General features: G+C 45.8%; 1 protein-coding gene across 1 annotated transcript in view; it reads left to right on the top strand.

Moving 5' to 3' along the window:
- Positions 1–20,171, top strand: part of celf2 (cugbp, Elav-like family member 2) — a 130,843-nt gene that overhangs the window by 81,892 nt on the left and 28,780 nt on the right. The window contains exons 5-7 of the mRNA XM_080754394.1: positions 545–706; positions 6,083–6,155; positions 15,024–15,152. Of these exons, the coding sequence (XP_080610520.1) occupies positions 545–706; positions 6,083–6,155; positions 15,024–15,152 (364 nt within the window). The remainder of the gene's footprint in view (positions 1–544; positions 707–6,082; positions 6,156–15,023; positions 15,153–20,171) is intronic.

Genomic DNA, 20,171 nt, shown 5'->3' with positions numbered 1-20,171 from the left:
GGTCCGTTGGCTAAATACATATCATTTTGGGGGTCCTTCACATGAAAAGGTTTTAGCACCACTGACTTAGTAGTCTCTCAAGAACAGACTAACTGAGCTCCAGTTATGTGAAAAGGACCTTTTCTTTGACGACGGCTGGCCAGATTGCTGACACAGAAACATAGGTTTTTCAAAAAATCTTAGAAGGATTCAAAAGACACTTATCCACCTCTTTCCGCGGGAATTTACTGGAGAATTTTTTGCACCCGCCACACTTCCGGTTAACAGCAGACATACACAAGCTCACGTCGCGTCGCAGATGCAGCCGTTGTGAGCTTCCGGCTGCGGCGCCGGAAGCTCCGTGTAGCTTCTGCGCAATGCACGATGGGATGTTGGAAAGTTGTGGATAGAATCGGCTGAAAATGCCGCGTTGTGAGCTTGTATATCTGCTATTTTTCAATAGTTAAAGCATAAAATAATGATAATTTATAATAATAATGTGTACCCGTTCTAAATGGGTTTTTAATTAACGCCTCCTCATCTCCTCTCCTCTCGCCCCCCCCAGGGATGCTCGTCCCCCATCGTGGTGAAGTTCGCCGACACGCAGAAGGACAAGGAGCAGCGGCGCCTGCAGCAGCAGCTGGCCCAGCAGATGCAGCAGCTCAACAGCGCCACCACTTGGGGGAGCCTGACGGGCCTGGGCGGCCTCGCCCCGCAGTATCTGGCTGTAAGAGGAGCCGCCTCGTCGCCTGCCGCCCCTTACTGCACCACCGCAGCCAGCGCAGCCGCCGCAGTCAGTGCCCCCTCGCTCCCACGCCCCCACCCCCACCCCCACCACCCCCACCCCCACCTCCACCCTCACCTCCACCCTCCACCGCGACCTGGCGTTTGCCAACAGGGTCTGAGGCCCTGAGCTACATGCAGGATACATATTCCAAGACCCACATTTAGAGTGAAAATTCAATCCTCCAGATGTAAATATTTGAGTGAAAACTCAAATATTTACATCTGGGGGATCCCTGGTAGGGATGGGACGATATGAAAATGTCATATCACGATTATTGTGACAAAAGAAAAATCGCGATTTACGATATTATCGCGATTATCAAAATCCTTCCTGGGGCGGAACATTTGCCCAAAAATAGCAGATCTAGCTTGTAGATCGGCTATTTTTTGGCAAAGACACTTGATAGAGAGTGAAAATAGGCTGTATTAATTACGTATTATTATAAGAACCTTTTACCAATTATAGAGGGTTTAAGTGGTACCGGATATGCAGCTCGGCAAATAAAAGGTGAATTGATCCCAGTGCATGACGGAGGACGATATCACGATAAATGAAATCTCCACGATACGATTATCGTGAGTGTTCTTTATCACGATAAACGATAATATAGCGTATCTCCCATCCCTAGTCCTGGAACAATATGTTTTGAGATGGGGGGGCCAAGGACCCCCAAAATGATATGTATTTGGCCGCGGACCCCCATCTCAAAATAGTTTGTTCCAGGGACCCCCCAGAAGCAAAGATTTGAGTTAAAAATGTTCACTCTAAATTTGGGTCTTAGGGAATGTCCATTCTGCATCTAGCTTAGGGCCTCAGACCCGTTGGCAAACGCCAGGTCGCACCTCCACCTCCCCACCTTCCTCTCTTCCTCCCTTCCCTCCCTTCCTCCTCCTCCTCCAACTGCAGCCAGTCAGCAGTCTCTCCTACCCACCTGTACCTCCGTCCCCTTCTGCTTCTGTTTTAGTTTCTCGCTCCGTTTATAGCCGTCGTTCCCTCTATATGGTTATGCGCACGACGTGTTGATTTGACCCCGGAGAGAGTGTCAAAATAGGCTGTGTGCACGGCAGGGTAACAGGAAAACTCGACCTAAAACAAACTCGACCCAAACTCGTTTCCCAACGGATCTGTGGCCTTAAAGGGGAAGACCACCCATTTTCAATATTGAACTATGTCATTAATATACCTTAGAGGAGTTCCCCCTCTTCTGTGTTGCCTAGAACTGGAGGATTCATTTTGGGGTTTGTATTGTAAAGTACATGTGTGATGTCATCAAGTTGTATTACAATACAAACCCCAAAATCAATCCTCCAGTTCTAGGCAACACACAACTCCTCTAAGGTATATTAATGACATAGTTCTAATATTGAAAATGGGTGGTCTTCCCTTTAAGCTAGATGCAGAATAGACCAAAATCAAATCTTTGGTTCTGGGGGTCCCTGGAACAAAATATTTTGCGATGGGGGTCCGTGGCCAAATACATATCATTCTGGGGGTCCTTGACATGACAAAGTTTGAGAAACACTGATGGCAACATAAGGTTTTTCTTTTCAGAAAGTTTTTAGGATTTAGATGACATTTGTAGAATGTGCCTGTCAGTGGTTAAGGACCCCCAAAATGTGTTTTTGGCCACGGACCCCCATCTCAAAATATTTTGTTCCACGGATGGACCCCTATTGCAAAATATTTTGTTCCAGGGACCGCCAGAAGCAACGATTAGATTTTGTCTAATCTGCATCTAGCTTAAGGCCACAGACCCGTTGGGAAACGAGTTTGGGTCGAGTTTGTTTTAGGTAAAGTTTTTCCTATTTCCGGAGAGAAGTCGGTTCTCTTCTCACTTCCTTCAAAGGTGTTAGCAATGATACTAATGAAGGCTCTGTTCCATTTAGTGCAGCACAGTGGTTATTTCAAGGACCCCCATAACTCTGAGAGAGTACCAAATGGACCCGTACACTCTCAGAGTTACACACCTTTTTAAGGGGTCATTTGGAACCCCCAAGGAACCATGAAGGTCCCTGGCACAGGTTGAGAACCACTCCTTTAACGGGTTCCATGGGGTCCCCAGCAAAAAAACTTTAAAAAAAAAGAAAATACTAACTAAATAAAAAATAATAACTAGTTTACCAAGTTTAGGCCCGCAGTGTGGGACACATCCGGGAATTATTCAAATAGGCGACTGCTTTGGCTGATTATGATTACGTCACACTCGGCTCGGCCACCCACGTTCTGCGCCATGACGCTGGAAACATGTGGATAGCTATTGTATAGAGGGTATGCACGTGACATCACTGTTGCTGGAAGTTATGTGGGAACGCCTACTGAGTGGCAAAAAACTCATTTCTGCCATCGACAGCCCATAAATCCAAACAGAAAAGTCCTATCTGATTGTATTAACAAAGATGAACTCACCAACATTGTGGCTGTACTGAAAGCTTGGATTATTCTTTCTATCTGCAAAGTTTTTGTTTCATAAAAATCCACCATATGCATGTTATGAGCTACTTTCTGTCGAGACATTCTGTGCAGGGGATTATTTTTCCAAGTGTCAGAGTTTGGAAGTGCTCGTTTTCAACACCACAACATCCAGCTGCCTCCTGCATTATGTGCAATTTAGAAACAGGTGGTATGCAGACCGTTGAGTGATTTGCAACAAGCGCTTCCAAACTCCAATGCTCCAAGCTGCTCAATGTTTTGCCACTCAGTCTAGATTAGGGGGCGGGGCCCAGTGGACGTGCATACCCTCTATAGCAATGTAGCTCTGTGAGCTTTCGGATCTGCTATTTTAAAAAGGAATTGTGAAAAGAAGATTTTCTTAAAGCTTAAAGACGAGTACCGCTCACCTTTTGAATCGATAAGTACCCGGTACCCGGTACCTGGAATTTTCAGTACTTCTAATCCTACCTAAGCCTTTTTGTGGGTAATTTACACACCATAATAACAAATGTTCAGTTCAACACGGGCCGATTAGGCCTGTGTCTATTGAGAAATAGCTATGTGCACCGTCATACAAGAAAAAGAAACGTGAATAAAATGGGCTGCAATATGCAACTATTATCAATGTATGGTTTTCATTACAAAGATGATCACAGGAGGTAGGCCTGATTACAACAGAAAACGTTAACAACTCAACGAATGTTCAAACGAGTGCCAACTCAATTTTAGATCGCTTCCCGCTGGCCATGCGTGTTTGTTTACTTATGTTCGTTTTTTTAAGTGTACCGGTACTACGGCGTGATTCAGTTGGTCTAAAAATACATAATTGGGTGCTCAGCCCTACTTATAGCTGTCCCTGGCACAAAACTCTTTTCAGAAAGGGTGACATGAAAATGTTTGATAGCCTCCGCTTTAGAGTCCTCCTTAGAGTGTTTCAGGGCCGGCCTCTCCCCTTGTTTTGGCTTTTTCAATTATAGACCGAGTCAAGCACATTTCAAAAGTCTGGGTGTTCCAATTCCCCAATTTGTTGAGTACAAAGTTGCACCTGTCTTTTCAATGAGTGGGGACAATATCACCCCAACAAACACCTCTGCTCTTACCAGATATTGATTCCCTTTGAAAAAAAAACAAGAAAAGAAATGCTTTGTGAGATATGGGCTCCTAGACTTTTACCAAGCTTTTCATCATCATACTCTCGCTTTCGCTCTCTCTCTCCCTCTCCCTATCCCTCTCTCTCTGTCTGTCTTTCTCTCTCTCTCCTTCTAAAGCAGTGGTTCTCAACCTTTTCAGGCCATGACCCCCCTCCCCCCCCCCCAAAAAAAAAGAATCATATTTGAACTGGGGAGCCCCACCCTGACAATCACTTGGAATTGTAAGAGTTGAGGCATTCAATTTAGTGAAATCTACAAGCTCACAAAAAGGCGTTGTGAGCTCGTAGGTCTGCTTATATATATATTATTTAACATTTGGTTCTTAAATTGTCACCTCACTGTCATCCGGGGACCCCCCCCCCCCCCCCCCCCCCACAGGTTGAGAACCACTGTTCTAAAGGACTTAAGCATTATGTATGCACCCTCATATTGTCGTTGTCGGGTGGAAACCTTGTATGTCCAAAACCGTTTGTTTTTGCATTTATCATTTTAAATATGATTTAAACCAGTGAAAACAGCCGATCTTCAAGCACACACCGCCTCGCACCGCGAGGCGTTGTGTGCTTGTAGATCGGCTGTTTTCACTACTTTTGTGCGACGGCCTTGTATGATGAAGCAGGGCTTTACTTGCGAAAGAACGTACAAGTTTGAAACTTGGAGGTACGAGGTTTCGCCCGACAACGACGATATGATGGAGTCGCACGCCGGAAATAGATAATCAATCTACAATCTGGCAACACAGCATGAGCTTGTAGATATCAGGTTTTTTTTTGTCGTATTGACACCATTGTATGACGGCGTATAGATTGAGCGTTATTCTCAACAAAAAAAAAAAGAAGAAAAACAAATCAATCAATAACCCAAACAAATAAACACAATAGAAACTAGATGTTAATTTGCTGTTAATTTAAGTCATTTTAAGGATGATTCGTTACTTTTTATTTATTTTTTGACAGCATCAGCCCTTTTTATTTTAGTTTTTTCGGAAATCTAATTAAGTCAGCTAGATTAGAGCTTTCATGCTCAACTTGTCCTAGCGAGAGGACTTCGTGGTGGAATGCAAAACTGCCTGTTTGTTCAGAGCAGAGATCAGACTCTATTAGCTGTTCATTTAGTTCTACCGAGCGCCGATGCACAACACCATATCACTGAGGTCCTCGTTATGAGTGGAGTGTGTTCTGTCTGGCACTGTATAGGAATACATTACCAGGGGTAATGTCAATTGGGTATGGCAGGGATAAGCAGGGGGGGGGGGGATAAAAGTTAGTTCTAAATATGAATCCATGAATGTCTCTTTGTCTAACTGTGCGGGTTGTTATTGTTGGTAAATTACAGTAAAATAACTACAAATGCAAAGTTTTACAAAATGGTCACTTTAACAAGGTATTGTAATTATATTATAGGTGTATATATAATTATATATTATATGTACTTCTTCTTAGAATAAATATATCATGCCTGTTGCTAAGGTGTGGCAACATGACCATACCTTAGCTTTTGCTGAACTGATGCCACTGCTGCTCACTCGGTTTTGTTTTTTCTTCTGCCTTCTTCTGCTCTCTCTCTCTCTCTCTCTCTCTCTGTCTCTCTCTCTCTCTCTCTCTCTCTCTCTCTCTCTCTCTCTCTATGTCTCTCTCTCTCTCTCTGTCTCTCTCTGTCTCTCTGTCTCTCTCCCTCTCTCTCTCTCTCTCTCTCTCTCTCTCTCTCTATGTCTATGACTCTCTCTGTCCATCAGTTGCTCCAGCAAGCAACCTCCTCCAGTAGTCTAGGAGCCTTCAGCGGAATCAGCGGAATCCAGCAGATGGCAGGTGAGTCAGTCCACACGCACACACGTGCGTGCGCGCACACACACACACACACACACACACACACACACACACACACACACACACACACACACACACACACACACTCCCTGAAACCTGAATTAACACCCCCCCCCCCCCCCCCCCACCACCACTTGTGTCCCCAGCCGTCAACCCGGCAGCAAAGGGCTGCAGTTTTTCTTCCTGTTCTCCTCGCTGTTGTTTGGTCTCTGGCGCTCTGAAAGGCTGACCAAAGAGCATAGCAGATGAACTCGCATGGTAGACTCCAAGACGTCTCACAGCCCCACAGATTTATTAATGCTTGCTTAGATTTGTCTTGGTCTCCTTAATGAGCCACACAAAACGTGTGTGTGTGTGTATGTGTGTGTGTGTGTGTGTGTGTGTGTGTGTGTGTGTGTGTGTGTGTGTGCTGTTGTGTGCGTGTGTGCGTGTGTGCGCGTGTGCGCGTGTGTGTGCGTGCGCGCACCCAGGGTGCCACACAGCGGTGCCGAGGACTTTGTCTGGGAGAGTGGAGAGAGAAGAGTTTTAAATGAGGCTTAGGCAGTGTATTTTCCTTACGTGGGCGCCCTCTGCTGGCCTCCGGGAGTCTTGACACGTGTGTTTGTTAATGCATCTCTACCTCAATGCTCATTGCCACCCTCTTTTTTGTAAAACGCTTTTCTCCATATGCCCTCCCCTGTTCCTTCTTTTTCACACTAGCACACGCACACTCACACACACGCACACGCACACCAATGAATTGAGTACAAAGGACCCCAATGTACTGTAAACAAGCCATTGCGCTTTCTTGTGCTTAAATCCTATTGGTAGACCTTGAATCTGAACTGTACTGTCCTGTGCTTTTCCTAAGCGAGTTAATCCAACGCACCCACGCACGCATGCACGCACACACACACACACACACAACACACACACACACACACACACACACACACACACACACACACACACTCACACACACACACACACACACACACACACCATGTTGTCTCATCTCACCTTGCTCTCCCCTCTCACGCTGCCCCTCAGCATTACATTTCTATCTCCAGACTTGTTTTTTCTCTCGCCGTGGCATCTATGGCTCTCAGCATCTCTCCGTCTCTCCTCCTCCTCTTCTCAGCATCTCTCCGTCTCTCCTCCTCCTCTTTCTCTGTACCTCTCGCTCCCCGGCTCTATTTCCTTTCTCTGTGGGCGCTCAGTGCGACGCCTGTCAGCTCTTAATTGTAGGCTGTTTAGCTGGTTGACAGTGGGAAACAGGGGGAATATTTATAGCCTCGCCCGCGCAGGAGAAATTGCCGGCCACCCGCCGAGGAAGGAGAAAATGATAAGCGGAAAAAAAAACTCAAGCCTGATTTGAGTGCACGTGTGACTGGTGTTCCTGCGAGAAGATGACGGGAGTTTTGAAGTTTTGTAGCCATCTTGTATTCTTGTCTCTCAGTGTGAATCCCCTCAAGTTGGATTGCCAGGCAATAATATATTTGCGGTTCAAAATGTTGTGCGCGCACACGCACGCACGCGCACACACACACACATGCACGCGCACGCACACGCACACGCGTACACACACACACACACACACACACACACACACACACATGCACGCGCACGCACACGCGTACACACACACACACACACACACACACACACACACACACACACACACACACACACACACACAAATAAATGAAAAGGCACCGTGATTTTTTAAATCTGTACTTTTATGTCCTGCTTGTGATTTTGACCTGGGTCTCCCACAATGAGAGACCCAAGTTTGAACTCCTCTGCCAAGCCGGTAATCTGCTTGGTCAGAGGAGTTACTGTGCTCATGAGCTTTGGGCAGCACTGCTTGTCACCCAGTAGATGTCCTACATTTTTAAGTTAAGAGTAGGAGACCCTTCTCCAAGCACTGCAGCCTGTGCTAGTTATTAGGCCTGTTGTAATAATTGTGACCGTAGGTCGCAGTTAACTATGAATGCCGTCACATCTTGTCAGTAACGTCAGAGGGTAACACCTCAACTTCTCAATGTCTATACTATAGCTGACCTATGACATCACATTGTTGTGACATCACATTGTTGTGACATCACATTCCGTCCTTGTCCCTTGTATGCACATATACGGAGATCCCTGATGTCATCAATATAATCCCCATAGCTTGGAATGCCCATATATGGACATATTGTGTGAGTCTCATGTGGTCTATAACTAGGACATCTATGATGTCAGACGTCAGTCATATCCATATTGGGAACATTTTTCGTCCACATTTTGTCCAACTTAAACAACAAGCGCAACTCGAATCACACTTGCAAATGAATTATTCTTTTCGCCCTTAGGCGTCTTACTGGTATACTCTACTATGCAGATTGGTATTAAAACAACGTTTCACTCCTTAAAATACGGTCCAGATTGTAGCTTGTTAACCCAGGTATTTAATGCAGCGGAATTCGGAGATCTTGTTGGCCCGGCCCTCCTGTGTGAGTGAAGAGAGTGGCGAGACAGCGATGGATGGATGGATGGATGGATGGATGGATGATGGATGGAGGGAGGGAGAGAGAGAGAGAGAGAGAGAGAGAAGAGAGAGAGAGAGAGAGAGAGAGAGAGAGAGAGAGAGAGAGAGAGAGAGAGAGAGAGAGAGAGAGAGAGAGAGAGAGAGAGAGAGAGAGAGAGAGAGAGAGAGAGAGAGAGAGAGAGAGAGAGAGAGAGAGAGCATTAGTGATTGGCAGGAGATGTGAGACAGCTGAGTGACATCTGGTCCCAGTCTTTAGCGCGAGGAGCCACGGAGCTGTGAGAGGCTCAATTACCCCAATGAGCATTCAATTAGTCCGTTAAGACCTGAGGCCCATTCTACAAAATGTGTCCACCTCTTTCCGCAGGAATTTACTGGAGAATTTTTTGCACCACACTTCCGGTTAAACAGCAGACATACAAGCTCACGTCGCGCCGCAGATGCAACCGCTGTGAGCTTGTAGATCACACTCGGTTGCGGCGCCGAAGCTCCGTGCTACTTCTGCGCAATGCATGATGGGATGTTGAAAGTTGTGGATATCCTAACAGTTTTCGGGGAAAAACGTATGTTTTTATATCAAGTGGTGCTCAAACGTCAAGGACCCCCAGAATTATATATATGTATTTGACCGCTGCACTCCCATCTCCGAATATTTTGTTCCAAGGGGCCCCCAGAAAGAAATAGTTGAGTTACAAATGTTTGCTTTAAAAAATATATATATGTTCAAAGATTTGCATGGATTTTTCAAAAATAGCAGATCTACAAGCTCATAGTGCGGCACTCGGTGCCGCGCTATGAGCTTGTAGATCTGCTATTTTTGAATAGCTAAAGTATAAAGTAACGGTTAAAGCGGTTAAAATCTAAAGCGACTCGGATGCCATCCCGGTCTAAAGAGGTTAGACGCAGCCAACATCGGCCTGGCAGCGGCCACTCTCTGCCATACAGGCTCCTCCGTAGAGCCACACTAGCCCCAGAGAACACACACACACACACACGCGCACGTCGCACGCACACACATACATACTGTACACACACACGCATGCACGCGCACGCACACACACACACACTGCAAACACAGTGCACAGTGCACCACTCCGCACCATCTGCACAAGCCCCGGATACTCACACTCCTGATGTGGGGAAGTAGATTATATTTCACAGTGAAATCTTCGATGTTAATTTAAACTCCGCAAGCAGGGACGCGCTGGCCATTGGGAAAAGCGGGACAACTCCCGAATGGCCGGTTCATTCCCGGCCGGTCCAGGCCGGCCATTAGGAAAAAAAAATACAAATAAAATGTCGGCCTTCGTTCCATTTTGGGGGCTGGGCGGCCAACAAAGTAAATCGTCACTGTCGGGCAGAAACCTCGTATCTCCAAGTTCAAATTTGTAATTTTTTTTTTTCGCAAAGCAAAGCCCTGCTTCATCATACAAGGCCGTTGCACAAAAGTAGTGAAAACAGCAGATCTACAAGCACACAACGCCTCGCACCGCGAGGCGTTGTGTGCTTGTAGATCTGCTGTTTTCTCGTATCTCCAAGTTTCAAATTTGTAATTTTTTTTTTTTTCGCAAAGCAAAGCCCTGCTTCATCATACAAGGCCGTTGCACAAAAGTAGTGAAAACAGCAGATCTACAAGCACACAACGCCTCGCACCGCGAGGCGTTGTGTGCTTGTAGATCGGCTGTTTCACTAGTTTAAATCATTTTTAAATGATAAATACAAAACAAACGGTTTTGGACACACAAGGTTTCCACCCGATAACTCATCTAATTGGCTATAGAGAGAGATCTCTCTCTATAGCGCAGTATTAGCGCGCAATGAGGGCCTCTCCAACTCTTTTTCCCGGGGCTGAATCAGGGGCCCAGCACGTCCCTGTCTGCAAGTGTACATGTGGAACTAGATTCTCTCTCTCTCTCTCTCTCTCTCTCTCTCTCTCTCTCTCTCTCTCTCTCTCTGGCTTCACTTCTACTCTCTCTCTAACCTAGTTATTTCTGTCTCTCGCTGCTTGCGCGCAGCTCTCCCGAATGGCCGGTACATTGCTGTACCTTTGTTGTAAAGCTACCTGATTATGAATCATAAAGACATGATTATGGCAAAACCTAACTTAAATAATAATCACCATATGGTTCCATAAACATTTATTTCTCACTTTTGAATGCACACATAACATATTTATTTTTGTGTAGAATTATGTATTTACTATTGTGTAGTAAATTTGTAATAAAAGACAAATTATGTCTCAAAATATTAACATTCCATATAGTTGAATTATTGCATCATAAAGAAATATCAATGTAATTATTGTTATAAAAAAATATCCTATACATTATTCGGTAGTATTCGGTAGTATTCGGTATTCAGTATTCGGTAATATTCGGTATTTGGTATTCGGTACTATTCGGTAATAATTATTCGGCTGTAAAATCAAACCGAACCGAAACCGAATATGCGTTTTTTTGGCACTATTCGGCCGAAAATATTCGGCGCCGAATATTCGGTCACATCTCTACTAAATATCATTGTGTGCTCATTTTGACAAAAGCAGTGCACAATGCAAATGGTGTCTGTATCACTTCTGGAACATTTTGCCACGTAGGATAATGATCCGTCTCAATTTAGCTTCCGATGTATTGCGGAAGATTGACAAAGATAATTAAAATAACATTGATTATAGACATTTTCTTCAAGTATCCTATATAGATATTCCTTAACTCATTTGCTGCCATTTAACAATACCTTCGTACTCTCATATGCCCCTGTCTCCATAGACTTCCATGTAATTCATAGTGCACGGATCATGCACACCCATGCCTAGATAATGCACCACGTGTGTCCACATTGCTCACAGCTTTCAAACAAAAAAATCCGAATGGAAATCCGTTCAGGCATTCATGAGATAACAGCCATTATGTTTTCCTAAAATGTAAACAAAGATGGCTGCCATGTTTGAAAGATGGGGTTGCTATGGGGGTTAAACATGCAATTTCGCGATTGCTATCGTGCCTACATTTTTTGGGGTCAAAATCTTTTTTTTTAAATTTCTCTTTTTTTTTCAAAAACGGGAAATTTCCGGGTTCTACGGGCATGGCAGGGCGGTACAACAGGATTTCTCCGGGATTTTTGGCCATAGCAGCATATGAGTTAAATATAGACAGTGTAGGCACACGTGCACACATACAGTCAGTCTTGTTTTTTAGCTATCCATACACACACAACACACACACACACACACACACACACACACACACACACACACACACACACACACACACACACAGAATGTGCTGCTTGTTGCAGCATGCCAGCTTGTAACCTTGGAAAAGGCACTAATAATTTAGCAGGATCCAATCCGTTTAACAGAAGAAAGAAGACACTTGTAAACAGTGTAAAATGGACATCAATGAATATCGCTATAGAATCCAGCCTGTCTGTTCTCATCGACCTGCGTTTCGTTGTTGGGGGTATGGACAAAAATACCCCGTCTCTTTATTGCGACCGAAGGTCGCAGTATACCATGAGAAATGTCGTAGCTTGTCCTTCCGTAACGGAAGTGATGTCACGTTACATCACGTCATCAAAGATCAAACCCTGGATATCCATACTGTCACTGTGACATCACTTCCTGTTCCACTCTCTGATGTCATCAATCCCAGGCCCTAACTGGCCCAAAAGCTGCTTTACTATGATTTACACCCTACCTTCCGTTAATATTAAGTCCATATATGTATATGGATATATATTAATAAAGGACCCCTTATGCCCGGGTAGCTCAGTCGGTAGAGCTCTCGCCTTTGTACTGCAAGGTCATGGGTTCGATTCCGGGCACCGCCAACTCAGCGTATGAGTAGCATGGCTTGGCAAGTCGTGCGGCAAGTACTGGGAGCTGATGGTAGGTGTGGCGCTCCACCTCAGCAGTCCATCTCCCAGGGGTCTAGCGCATTGTAACGGGGACAGACTCCCGCGTGTTACCGGCTGATACCGACAATAAGCCACTCCCGACCTACTTGTATGCCCATATATGGAGATCCCCAGGCATCAAACCCAGGCCCTAACTTGCCAAGGCCCTATGGAGATAGATTCCTATATTATCAATATTAAGGACATTATTAAGGATATTATGTAATCAATATTAAGGACATATCTGGGAATTCCCATATTTGGTAATGCCCATATATGGGCATGTTTTGACATAACATTGTTGACTATTATGCAGGGGTCTCCATATATGAGTAACTAGTCCCATATACATCACTGGCCAGATGGCCAAGAATTGGCGCGAGGTCGCATGGCACCCTGAGGAGTCTTACTAGTTATTAACTACAATCATTTCACTGCGGTGTCAAACAAGACATACTCCTCTCTGTGGTGTCTCGTTTCTGTGATGTTGTGTGCGTGCGTGCGTGCGTGCGTGTGTGCGCGTGCGTGTGTGTATTCTCATGGTACTGTCTATACATTCAGACCTGTATATCGTCACTGTCAGGCAGAAACCTCGTATCTCCAAGTTTCAAATGTGTACATTTTTAAAGTAAAGCACTGCTTCATCATACAAGGCCATCGCACAAAGGTATCCGCGAGGCGTTGTGTGCTTGTAGATCGGCTGTTGTCACTAGTTTAAATCATTTTTAAAGCGATAAATACAAAACGAACGGTTTTGGACATACTGTACAAGGTTTCCATCCGACGACGGCGATATACAGACACATACCTCACATTGACAAAGTGTCCGCCTCCCTTGAGTCGGTTTCCTAATATGTTGACACACGCACAAACACTCAGTCACGGCACTCATTGGTCGTCTCTGTTTAGACTTGGAGCTGCTCATTAGAGATAACAAAGTTCTCTTCTGATGAACGATTCTGTCTGCTTTATGAGGGCTTGTACAACGGCCGTGTAAACACTCGCTCGCTCACACACACACACACACAAACACGCACACATACACGGACACAAAAAAGCAAGGTGAAAGGTCTACTTGTACCCACAGAAGGTGTTTTATAGCCCTTGCTTAGCCATCATTTAGCTGTTGGCGTGTGGTCATTAATTACGCTTAAGTACGGGCCCATATGCTAATGCCAACAAGCTAATTACCAGCGGATGGATCGAGGATTTATGCTCAGATTTGCTGCGGTTTGTTCCCATATCAGACCTACTGTAACCCGCTGAATTGAAACGGTGTCATTTCTACAGACGGCACGCGCGCACACACAAACATCACAAGGTTAGTTTCCGTGCATTATTTCAGCCGTAGATTAATTTGGGCCTGGAACTTATTATTACGCATTATTTTATGCTTTAGCTATTACAAAAATAGCAGATCTACAAGCTCACAGCGCGGCATCGAGTGCCGCGCTGCGAGCTTGTAGATCTGCTATTTTTGAAAAATCTATGTCAGTGGTGCTCAAACCTTTTCATGTCAAGGACCCCCAAAAGTGATATGTATTTGGCCACGGACCCCCATCTCAAAATATTTAATTCCAGGGACCCCACAGAAGCAAAATTGTTGTCACAAATGTTTGTCGCTAAAGATACATATATTCAAAGATTTGCACACATTTTCACGACTTTTCAAATATTGCAGATCTACAGGCTCGCAGCGTGGCACTCGTGAGCTTGTATATCTGCTATTTTTCAATAGTTAAAGCATAAAATAATTCCAGGACTGTACCGACACCCAAGCAATGCAAGCCAGGACGATTTTCGCCTGTGGACCCCGAACTGTTCAGCCTTGCGATTAGGCCCTCATTCCACACACAGTCCTGCATCTGGTCCTGGTTGCGGAGCGAGACCCCCCTAGTCTCATATATACTTTCATACTTTTATTCAAGTAGCCTAGATTTTGAATCTCTGACTTTCACTTGTAACAGAGTATTTCTACATTGCAGTATCGATACTTTTACTTAAGCAAAAAAATTTGAGTACTTTTTCCACCGCTGGACGAAACTGTGTTTAGTCACTGTGTTTAGTCGTCGCAGCTCGGTTTTCATTTCGTTTTCATTTGGTTTTCATTTGGTTTTGTTTTCAGTTGGTTTTCAGTTTGATTTCAGTTGGTTTTCAGTTTGATTTCAGTTGGATTTCACTTGGTTTTCAGTTTGATTTCAGTTCGTTTTCATTTGGTTTTCAGTTGGATTTCAGTTGGATTTCAGTTGGATTTCAGTTTGATTTCAGTTTGATTTCAGTTGGTTTTCATTTGGTTTTCAGTTGGATTTCAGTTGGATTTCAGTTGGTTTTCAGTTGGATTTCAGTTGGTTTTCAGTTGGTTTTCGTCGGACCAAACCATCTTCCGCCGCGGTTCTTCCAGTGGAAGGAAATCAACCCTGCTCTCTGGTACTCCTCTCCCCCAGGTATGAGTGCTCTGCAGTTGCAGAACCTGGCCACGTTAGCAGCGGCGGCGGCGGCGGCCCAAAACTCAGCCAGCCCCTCCACTGCAAACGCCCTGTCCTCCACCTCCCTCGGAGCGCTGGCCAGCCCAGGTAACGACGCTGCACCGACCTCAATGAGGGGGGGGGGGGGGGGGGGGGGGTGACCTCCTCCTCCTCCCCCCCCCGTCTACCCGCTCTCTCCACGCCGCTCTCATCGCCATCATCGTGAACCCGTCTGTTGTTTTTTTGCGCTGAGAACCCACGACGTCCTCATCATCGGCATCATCACAGAAATCACCCCTCTCCCCATCGCCAAGTCACCGTCACCCTCATCACCCTCCTTCTCCTCGATCCGCTCGGCCATCTTCATTGTTCACCGATCTGCGTTGCCGTGTTGTCGCTGTCGTCGACCGCCATCGCAGCAGCGGCAGTGCCGTGGTGTTGTGTGTGTGTGTGTGTGTGTGTGTGTGTGTGTGTGTGTGTGTGGTTTGTTGTTCTCCCCACTGGTCAATGTGGTCATCATCCTTGCTTTTCTGGCGATGTTCCAGACCCACTTCACACAGTCATCTCCTAGTGGGATAAATATGTGAAAAAGGTGTTCACTTCCGGCAGAAAGCGCGAAAATTTGCACCTAGGGGTATTTTTGTGCGCTGAATTAAAAAATTGACGGTCCCAAGCACTTTTCTGAAATTCACTTTTCTCTAATTCACTTACCATAGGGTTAGGGTTAGGAAAAAAAGACCCCCCAAAAATCTTCTTTAAGTAGCATGTGAGGGGTCTATCTAGGGGGTTTTCATGATTCTGAATCCATTCCAAGCATTTGTTTTGCACAAAAACATTCCTTGGGCAAGAAATGGACCCCACAAAACTATGGTTTAGTGATGAGTCATCACTTTTCACAGTTGTTTAGGGTCCATTTCTTGCCCAAGGAATGTTTTTCGTGCAAAACAAATGCTTGCAATGGATTCAGAATCATGAAAACCCCCTAGATAGACCCCTCACATGCTATTTAAAGAAGATTTTTTGGGGGGTCTTTTTTCCCTAGTATGGTAAGTGAATTAGAGCCACCAGATCCCATGGGAAAAATGCTTGGGACCGTCGATTTTTGAATTCGGCGCACAAAAATACCCCTGGGTGCAAATTTTCACGCTTTCTGCTGGAAGTGAACACATTAGCCTATTTTTGTTACATATTTCTTCCACTATCCATGGAGACTCCCATAACGCCTTGCCTTGTTCGCGTCTTCCTGTTCTTGAGCGACCTCACATCCTGTGTCCGTGTGTGGCATGATGTGGCTCGACCACCGAGTGAGTCCCCCCCCCGTGTCCCACGTACGGTGTTTCTTAAATCCACCTCTGTCTCTTTGTCTGTGTATAGCTTACAGGGGCGTCAATTGGGTATGGCAGGGGTATGCAGCTCCCATACCCTGGATCCAGGGGTGAACATAAAAGTTACTTTTATAAATATAAATCCATGAATGTCTCTTTGTCTATCTGTTCTGGTTATTATGTTGTTAAATTACAGTAAAACAACTACAAATGCCACATATTACAAAATGGTCACTTTAATAAGGTATTATAATTATATTCTCCTCACTTGTATTCTCCCCATCTTGACAAAATGGTACAGGTGCAATTCATTATTGTTAATTGTGACACGTTTACTATATAGCCTATGCCAAGTTTAGCTGCACTTGAACAACCGTTCCGGCTGCCATATCCAGCCCAAGAAACCGTAGAAACGGGGGGAAAAATGTAATGTACTTCTTAAAATAATGCCTGTTGCTAAGGTATGGCAACATGACTGGTGTCGCGCGCGTGCAAGACACCAGTCATGTTGCCATACTTTAGCTTTTTCTGAACTGACGCCACTGATAGCTTATGTAGTCTTTTGTCAGGTTTCCATACTTCAAGACCATTGTTTGTTGTTTGTGTGCGTGTGCGTGTGCGTGCGTGTGTGCGTTCAGTCTGTATTGTGGTGCCCTTTAAAGAGGTGGTGCCATAGTTTTGTACTTTTTCATGTGTCTATGAGGTTGACAGTACTTCATTAGACCCCCTGGTGTGGTTGTTATGAGCAATTATTATTCCCTTTGTATTTGGGGTTTCTTCCTGGAGGCTGACACCTTGTGGGTCAAAAGTGCCGATCCAAAAACACAGATAGTGACATCGTATGATCATCCCCTCTCCTTTTACCATTCACCCAACACTGTGGGTGTGGCTAACTTCAGCTGGGTCACCCACCACCCACCATGACATGGGGGGGGGGGGATTGACTCTTCGTTTGCACCTAACGGGAACCTTAATGAAGCAGACTAGTTTCCGGGGGAAGGAGTTCTTATGCACACACCTTTGTGTGGTGTTGTTGTTGTTGTACTTAATGTACGCTGCAACACGGATGGGCTTCAGAGGGAGACCGCAGGCCCTCAGCCACAGACAATTATGCTCAACGAGGTTAAAACAAGCCAGGGACGTGCAATCAATGTTAGAGAGAAAGGGGCTGACATTTCAAAAAAGGGCCTTTTGGTGAAATATCGAAAACAGCAGACCTCCAAGCTCACAATGCGCCGCAGCGTCTGGAGAGGGCACTTCTTTTTAGCCTGATTTCAGACTACGCTGAGCTTGAGTCTGAAATTGTCCCATTGACAAGAGATTTCAAAGGGGAGGGGATTTGAAATTTGAAATTCCCAATCACAAGAGATCTGGTGGGAGGGGTTGTGTTTGACTTGCGTGTACACAAAAACATTCCCCCCTCCCCCTCCCCTCTATGACAGGCATCAAACAGGTCGTTGTCTTTGATGCTAACGAGGTGTGCACAACCCCCCTTTGAAGTTCAAAGGGAGCAATTAAGAGCTTTGACTGAGCTCCCCCCCTCCACTGTTTCTGTTGATTTTCAAAAGTTAGACCCACCCCACCCACCCCCTCCTCCGTCTTGCATTGATTTCATTGGCTGGTACGCCAAGATACCATATCAAGTTAAGCGTCATATGACAACACCAGACCAAGAGAACCAGTCCGCTCAGAGAGTGGGCGGGTCTATGGGCTGGAGCCAGGCAAACTTCTTTTTACAGGCGGATAAAAGGGCAGGGGCTCAAGCCCCCTTTGATGTCTGTGTGTGCACGTGCCTGAAACAAAAGCCACCTTCAGACTCTCCTCCTCCTTCACTCCGTTTCCCTCACACCAGCCTGCTCTCCTTCTTCCATCGGCCTCATCTCTTTCTGCTGCCCTCCTTTTGACGAGCTCCTGTTTTCACCTTCCCCTCTCTCTGCTCCCCCCTCCTTTCATGCCCTCGCGGTTCTCGCTCCCCGGCAGCGGCGGCAGCAGCTCGCTCGACCGCGCCTCCGTTCCCGAGCAGCAGCAGACACAAAACAGTAGCATGAATTCGATAAAGCTTTCTCCTCCTGTCCCTCTCTCTCTCACGGCGGCGCTCGCCATCCCGCTCTCTCTCTCTCCGCTTTACGCCGCACAGACCTCCTGCTTTGCTTTGGAATGAATAACCTCCTTTTATTCTTACTCTCGCCCTACGTTTTACATGCTGTATACTTTTCACCTTCTCTCTCCTCTCCTCTCTCTCTCTCTGTCTGAACCGCTGATTGTTTGCCCGACCTTGAATAGCACACACTCAGGTTCAACTACTCGGCGGCCGTAAGTGAATGAGCGGCAGCGCGGCGGTCGTGTGCATGTTTCGATGAAACCGAGACGTCATGCCACTTTGATAAATATAGACTCCTCTGCATGGAGACAGGCTTTTTTTTTTTTTTTTGCACCCAGCAAGAAGTGCTGCCGGCACCAGAGCTTTTTCTGCTTTTATCGCTCCATTTCATAATGTATTCAGTAACAATCCTGCTTTGTCGACATGTCTTTGATGAGATCAAGGGTACGAGGATAGAGGGAATCGTTGTGTCTAAAAATGGAACGCGGGTGCTAGTTCACGTTGCCCGTGACATCACGCACCCAACACCACCAACATAGCACTTCACCCACTCCCACCATGTTGCACGACTTTCACAACCCAAGCCGGTGTGCACAGAGGTGTGTTTGTGGATCTGTGGCATGTGTGTGTGCGTGCTTGCACGTGTGCGCGTGTGTGTGCGTGCGTGCGTGAGTGTGTGTCTGCTCTGTACGTGTCACAATCTCGTTTCGTTTTGTATTTCCATGTCAGTGACAAGACTGTGGCTCAGTAAGAGACACATTGTGCTTCATCAATACATTAAATTTGAATTGCGGGCTATACTGAAAATGCCGGTGTGTGTGTGTGTGTGTGTGTGTGTGTGTGTGTGTGTGTGTGTGTGTGTGTGTGTGTGTGTGTGTGTGTGTGTGTGTGTGTGTGTGTGTGTGTGTGTGTGTGTGTGTGTGTGTGTGTGTGTGTGTGTGTGTGTGTGTGTGTGAGACATTTTGTATCCCCCACACAAGGATCATCGCAAACACGTAAATGTTTAGCTTCCTGCAGTGCTGCGTGACTGTTTTGCTGGGATAGCCTTTTTCTTTTTCTTTGTATTAACACTTCAGCATAGCCTTGGATTCAGCCACCTATGGTTCAAACACAACAGCCCACAGTGTTGTAACCAAATGGTCCCTTTTGTTAACACTCGTAACCCCATGGAGGTAAATTGCTATACTAATTCCTTATAATCATGCAAGCGCGACACCGCCTCTTGTGCGACGGCTAAGGGCCGACGCGTACTCCACTTATAGAGCCGAGTTTAATTCGGTTGGGTTTCGGGGAGTCACGACATCTCGGCAGCACCCAACAGCCGAACGTTATGACGGTACCCCGCCCGAACCTCTGAATGATGTCATATTCACGGGTTTCATTCGTAGTCTTACACCGGCCATGTTGAGGACCAACACAGGTGTTCTGATTGGCGTAGAACATTACGTCACTGTCGGGCAGACACCTCGTATCTCCAAGTTTCAAATGTGTACGTTCTTTCCCAAAGTAAAGCCCTGCTTCATCATCACTTTTGTGCGACGGCACAAAAGTAGTGAAAACAGCCGATCTACAAGCACACAACGCCTCGTGGGTGCGAGGCGTTGTGTGCTTGTAGATCGGCTGTTTTCACTAGTTTAAATCATTTTTAAAATGACAATGCAAAACGAACGGTTTTGGACATACAACGTTTTCACCCGACAA

This window comes from Nannobrachium achirus, assembly GCF_963921795.1.
Source record: "Nannobrachium achirus genome assembly, chromosome: 23".
Classification (NCBI taxonomy): domain Eukaryota; kingdom Metazoa; phylum Chordata; class Actinopteri; order Myctophiformes; family Myctophidae; genus Nannobrachium; species Nannobrachium achirus.
This window is presented reverse-complemented; position numbering and strand designations above follow the sequence as displayed.